Here is a 6,737-nt window from a genome sequence, read left to right on the forward strand (position 1 = left end):
GCCCAGGGTCACACAGGAAGACTGCAGTAGAACCAGACACTAAACTTGGAGCTTTTGAGTCATGGGCCAATACAAAAACCACACAACCAACCTTTGTCTGTCTGTTATTACAGGTGACTTCTATCCATCACCAAAGTAGGAGGAGTGACTGATGAAGTCCAATCTCCTGGGTGTACAATACTCCCTCTCCTAGAGAAAGGGAACCTGGACAATGCGCTCAGCATCCACCAGCATAGACTGTTCTCTGTGAAAGTCAAATCAGACGGTTTTCACACAGAACCCATCCAGTCCTACCTTGAATGACCTTGAGGCCAGCAGTGCATGCAGCTTCCCCATACTCATTCACAGCAGAGCAATGGTACAAATCAGTATCTTCTGCAGTGAGATTGTTTATCTTAAAAAGAAGAAGATAGTATGAGCTGGCAGCAGTAGTGAATGAGGAATCTCTCCCTCTTCCCAGTTGCTCATCTCCTTATGAAGTAGCTGCAAAGTATCATCCTTGATCCTCTTTCTGTTCCCAGGACATTCCTAAAAGCTTTGTTTTCTTTAGTGCTGTGTGTTGTTGCAGATTCAATGCCACCCATACTCACTTCCATCCATGATCCATCTAGACAACTGTGCTCCTCTGGGACAATTCAGTTTACAAAGCCCAGGGTGAAGTTCCTGCAACTTGACTCTACATACCTCCTCCAATGCACCCCAGTCTTGACCTCTAACATCCCCTCCTAGTCCAGTCCTGAGTTCCTTGTACAGAGATCTGCTGATCCCTTCAATCCTGAGCTGCACTACTTTCTGCTATTCTTGTCCTGGGTTCCCCACACAGCTCTGTTGATATCCACAGCCCCCGTGCTATCCCAGCCTGGGTTTCTCTCTTCCTATCTCTTTCTCTCTGCTATGCTGGGCCCAGTATGCCATAGCTGACCCTTACCTGCAGGATGAACTCATTTGTAATGCCATTGAAGGACATTTGGTATTTGTCAGGATTGTTCATTTCTTCTTTGCTCCGCTTCCATATCACCTTGGGTGGGGGTTCACCCTTAACCACAGCCCTGAACATGGCATTTTTACCTTTCAAAAGAGGCAAAAAATTAGTCACTTAGGGCAGTGGTTCTCAAAGCCGGTCCACCGCTTGTTCAGGGAAAGCCCCTGGTGGGCCGGGCCAGTTTGTTTACCTGCCGCGTCCACAGGTTCGGCCGATCGCGGCTCCCACTGGCCGCGGTTCGCCATCCCAGGCCAATGGGGGCTGTGGGAAGGGCGGCCAGCACATCCCTCGGCCCACCAGGGGCTTTCCCTGAACAAGCGGTGGACCAGCTTTGAGAACCACTGACTTAGGGGAGGAGGCAGGAGCTTGGATAAAATAGGACCACACAACAGTTGAGCTGCCTACTTTTCAAAAAGCTGACTTGAAAAGTATCTTTCAAACTCCTCCACTGACCAATATGATTTCTTCCCTGAATTTTTATTTCTAGGCAGAAAATGCATTTTTCGTAGGACTGAGTTTAATCCTAAAAATTCAGATCCAGATCTGGATTCAACCACACCAACATTTGTGCGGGTGTGGGGTGGATTTGGGGTTCCACTTCAGGCCCAATTTGATTTTTTTCCACATGTTAATGTTAAAAAACCTTAATGTTCTGTTAAAAAAGTTTGTTTGGGTTTTTTGGGGGGGAGGTACATAATCTATTAAGGATGTTGCATATGAATTTTAAGTATCTCAGTTCGAAACCTTGTCTCTCACACACACACACACACACACACACACACACACACACACACACACACACACACACACACACACACACACACACACACCCTCTACTGATGAGAGCTCTGCTATTTAGCCATGTCTGGCCACCAGTCTGGCAGATGCACCGTCAGCAAATAGCCCCAGTGATTCCAATCATCAGTGGCTATAAAGGGAAAGGACAATTTTAAAGAAGAGAGAGATCCCCAATCCAGCATAAAAACTCTATTCAGTATTTGGAATTTATGTTCTCTTAACAGAGAAATTTTCATTAACCCTTTCTGAGGAATCAGGCCCTATCCTCAGTGCACAAGAGTTATGCCATATTCCCTGCATCGTCTCAGCATCTTGTCCATTTGGCTTCTGCTGACTCCACCCAGCTCCCTCCTTTTCTTTTCACCTTGAGAGACACATTGGTTACTTTTGCAATCTTCCCAACACACATGCAGTAAATTATCCCAAGCACAGACAGTAAATTGTCACCACTAAATGCTAGTTTCTGAGGGTCCCTTTAGCGTAGTAGATGTGAGGACAGTAGAGGTGGTCAGAAAATGTATTTGTTTCCAGAGAAAAGTTAGAATTTTTATTGAAAAACATTTTTTCCAGTTTTCAGCCCCAAACAGCCAGAAACTAGAAATTGTTTTCCAACAAAAAATGGAAACTTTTCACAGAAGCAGTCCCTTCCCCATGGGAGTTTTCATTTTGTCCAAACTCCAATTTTCGGTTGGAAAAAAGTTACAATTGAAATTTTTTGACTAGCCCTAAGCAGGGACCATCTTTTTGTTCTGTGTCCATACGGTGCCTAGCACAACAAGGTCCTATAGTCCATGACTGGGGCCTCTGGTATTATGCAAATACAACTAAACATAATAATAAAGGACCGTATTTATTGTGGATGGCCCTGGTAAAAATCTGGGGCACCACTAGAGGGCATTGCATTCCTCTATAAAATGCACAACAGTCTATGGACAAGTGACATGATTGTATGGAGAGAGAGGAGAAAAGTGAAACCTGCAGGTGCTGGAAATCTATCCATCCTGCAGAGTTAGGGACTTTACACAGGCTTTGCCACATTCTGCAGAGTCCATAAATACAATCTGAAACACTGCTCTAGGGCCCGATGCAAAGTCTATTGAAATCAATGGGAGTCTTTCCTCAGATGTCAGTGGGCTTTGGATTAGGCCTTTGGTGATGATGAACTGGCCTTCCCATAAATACCACACACTGCAACCCAGGGACGGATTTACACCTGACACGCCACTAGACACAGCATGTTCAACGCTCCCCCTGCCTACAGCTGACATTCATGTTTTCCGTAAAAAATTAAACATAAAGAAATATAAACACGTCCTCCCTGGGAAGGCACGAGACCCTCCACCATGCATGTAGGGTTGCTAACTTTCTAATCACACAAAATCAAACACTCTGCCCCGCCCCTGCCCTGAGGCCCTGCCCCTTCTCCCAGGCCTCAGCCCCCACTTGTTCCATCCCCCTTCCCTCCATTGCTCACTCTCTCCCACCCTCACTCAAACTGGGCTGGGGGTTGGGGTGCGGGAGGGGGGTGAGGGCTCGAACTGGGGGTGTGGGTTCTGGTGTGGGGCCAGAAATGAGGGGTTCAGGGTAGGGTGATCAGATAGCAAGTGTGAAAACTTGGGCCAGGAGGTGGGGGGGTAATAGGAGCCTATATAAGAAAAAGCCCCAAATATCGGGACTGTCCCTGTAAAATCGGGACCTCTGGTCACCCTAGTTCAGGGTGCAGGAGAGGGCTTCGGGCTGGGGCAGGGGGTTGGGGTGTGTGTGGTGGGGAAGGGCTCCGGCTGGGGGTGTGGGCTCTGGGCTGCGGCTGAGGGATGAGGGGTTAGGAGTGTGGGAGGGGGTGAGGGCCCCGGCTGGGGGTATGGGCTCTGGGGTGGGGCCGTAGATGAGGGGTTTGGGGTGCAAGAGGGGACTCAGGTCTGGGGTGGGAAGTTGGAGTGCGGGGGGGGGGGGGGGGTGAGGGCTCCGGCTAGGGGTTTGGGCTGTGAAATGGGGCCAGGGATGTGGGGTTTGCGGTGCAGGAGCAGGCTGAGGCCAAGGGGTTTGGAGTGTGGGAGGGGGTGCGGGCTCTGGCTGGGGGTGTGGGCTCTGGGGTGCGGTGGGGGATGAGAGATTTGGGGTGCAGGAGGGGGATTAGGGCTGGAGCAAGGGGTTTGGGGTGTGAGGGGGATTGCAGGGTACAGGCTCAGAGAGGGAGTTTGGGTGTGAGAGGGAACTCCGGGCTGGGGGTTGGGATGTGGGGGGTGTGAGGGCTCCGGCTGGGGGTGTGGGCTCTGGGGTGGGGCTGGGGATCAGGGGTTTGGGGTGCAGGGAGGGCTCAGGGCTGGGGCAGGGTGTTGGGCGGGTGTGGGGTGCCAGCTCCAGGAGGGCGTTTGGATGCAGGAGGGCACTCTATGCTGTGGCAGAGGGTTGGGGTGCGGGAGGCAGTGCAGGGTCTCGGCGGTGTTTACCGCGGCTCCTAGGAACCGGCCACCAGGTTCTTACGGCCCCTAGGCGCATGGGCAACCAGTGAGGCTACGCGTGCTGCCCTCACACCTTCAGGTGCCATCCCCTCAGCTCCCATTGGTCTCAGTTCCCGCCCAATGGGAGCTGTTTAGCCAACAGTCGGGGCGCGGGCAGCACACAGAGCCTCCCTGGCCGCCCATGTGCCATGGGGCCGCAGGGTCCTGGGAGCCGCTTCTAGGAGCTGCACAGAGCCAGGGTAGGCAGGGAGCCTGCCTCAGCCCTGGGCCCTTGCTGCACCACCAACCGGACTTTTAACAGCCCGGTTGGCGGTGCCAACTGGAGCCACCAGGGTCCCTTTTCGACTGGACATTCTGGTCAAAAACCAGACATCTGGCAACCCTACATGCCTGGTGCTCCCAGCCCGAGCTGTGGCGCAGCACACCCGCCCCAGGTGAGCCGCAAGGGGGGACTGTACTTCTCCCCATGGTGAGCGGTCCCCGGGTGTCTTCCATCCCTCCTGCAGCCCAGCGCTGGCCACGCCCCTCCCACTCTCTCCCTGGCACAGGGCAGAGGCAGCAGGGCGCTCGAGATTGGGAAGGGGCTGGGACGCTCCCAGCACCTTCAGCAGCTGCTCCACCCAGGTTGTGGCTCACAGAGTCCCCAGGTGGGCTGACTCGGATGCTCACCCTACTCCAGCCCCACACGCAGGGTGGCCAGGAGCCCAGCTGCAGCAGGAGAGCGGACTGTTTTAACTTTTAACCCACTTTTAACTTTTAGGAACCCCTAGAACACCGATGATCCTAGGCATGTGCCTACTGTGCCTCACTAGAAATCCGGCCCTGCTGCAACCTCCATCACACTACTCCTTGATGTAGTGGGGCCAGCAGAGCACAAATGGAGGTGTCAAGCCCTCCTGCCACCCCTCACTTTAATGGGGGCTTAATCTCAATACTGAGCTTTTTAAATGCTTCAGTGGAAAATGAAAATAAACCAGCTGAAGTTTCTATTGTAAAACATTTTACTCTGATCACCTGGAAGTAGATCAACCTGCTGTAGAGTCCAAATGGCTCCGCTTATACCATATGAGCCAGATTCTGATCTCACTTACATGGCGTAAAGCAATAATAACTCCACTGCCATCAGGGGAGTTACTCCAGACTTATACCAACGTGACTGAGGCTTTAGCTACACAAGAAAATTGTATTGAATTAACTGTTTCAAAACTGACAATTAAATCGATAGTTTTCTCATGCAGGCAAGGCCTGAGATCAAGAATCTGGCTCTGTGAGATTAACTGTTTCTTAAAAGCGTCTCACCTTCCTGTAATGTTAGGGTGATGGGTTTTCGCTCAAAGTCAGGCGTGCTACATCCTTTTGGAATAACTTCAACAAACTGCTTGATGGTCACCCCTGGGATGGCAGATTTCTTACGGGGTTTCACTGGAGAAAAAAAAAATTAACATGAATTCAAGTTACATTGTGAACTCTTCAGGGCAGGGAGCATCTCTTAATATGTGTATATATGATGCCCCGTACAACGGGGCATAGCTCGCAGTTGGGATCTCTAAGCATAAGCACTACTGTACATAATTCATAATAAGAAATAGAGGTCTGAACAGCAACAGTCAGATGTGGATCTAGACATTCCTCAAGTTCTGGGTGTTCAGATCAGAGATTTTAATTTGACCTGTTGTAAATTAGTGGCCAGGCGGCTGGTTTACATACAAGGTTTTTGTCCAGGCACACATCTCCTCATAGACAAAGCAATCATGCCTACTGCTCCTTTGGAGCTATTCAAGCTTTTGGACATTGCCAGTCATGGGGTGATTATTCAGAATTCCACATGCTGATCAGTTGGAGTTTTGAATCTAGGAAAGGATTGTGGCAGAGATGTACAAAACCTATTAGACCAGTGAGTCCATCCCATTGCAAAGGCAAGATATAGTTCCCTGACAGAGGACATATCACATATTAAACACAAACTACAAGAAGGCAAGACTGGCTCATTTCTGATGAAGATCACAGGTCGAGTTCACAGTTTCTTGGTTTGTTGTTCTTTCTCACCTGCCCTCCGGCTTTCCATTGTCTTTCTGGAGGTCAGCTCTACAGCTTAGTGGATTCTCCTGCAAAATAGAAGATAGTTTCATTGCTTGGGGAGGTTCATAACTCATGGGGTGTGTGGAAAGACCTAATACCCAGAAGCTATTTAAAATCTTTTCCTTATTTTGCCTGCATCAGTTTGCCCCATCCTCAGTTGCTAGACCCCAGCACTCCGGAGGAGAAAGCCTAGTTCATTAGCATACCTCCACCACTTATTCCTCAAAGAATCGCCTCCGGGCATCAGATTCCACCTCCACCACCTTGCTCTTTTCATTATTGCTTATAAACTATCAGTATGTTATGACTGAAGTAACCAAGCAGTTAGCAGGACTAAACCGGATTATTTATTCAAGCCAATTTACACATATAACAACATTCCACCATTGTATCTTCTGCCTCCATACTCCCTTGAT

At 50.0% G+C, this 6,737-nt stretch overlaps 1 protein-coding gene across 1 annotated transcript in view; it reads right to left on the reverse strand.

Moving 5' to 3' along the window:
• IGFN1 (immunoglobulin like and fibronectin type III domain containing 1) overlaps nt 1–6,307 on the reverse strand; it is a 50,480-nt gene extending 44,173 nt beyond the window's left edge. The window contains exons 1-4 of the mRNA XM_065403399.1: nt 6,289–6,307; nt 5,542–5,664; nt 929–1,068; nt 295–394 (exon numbers count right to left, since the gene is read on the reverse strand). Coding sequence (XP_065259471.1) covers nt 295–394; nt 929–1,068; nt 5,542–5,664; nt 6,289–6,307 — 382 coding nt within the window. The remainder of the gene's footprint in view (nt 1–294; nt 395–928; nt 1,069–5,541; nt 5,665–6,288) is intronic.
• Nucleotides 6,308–6,737: the final 430 nt, after the last annotated feature.

The sequence above is a fragment of the Emys orbicularis genome, chromosome 4 (assembly GCF_028017835.1).
Source record: "Emys orbicularis isolate rEmyOrb1 chromosome 4, rEmyOrb1.hap1, whole genome shotgun sequence".
NCBI classification, from domain to species: domain Eukaryota; kingdom Metazoa; phylum Chordata; order Testudines; family Emydidae; genus Emys; species Emys orbicularis.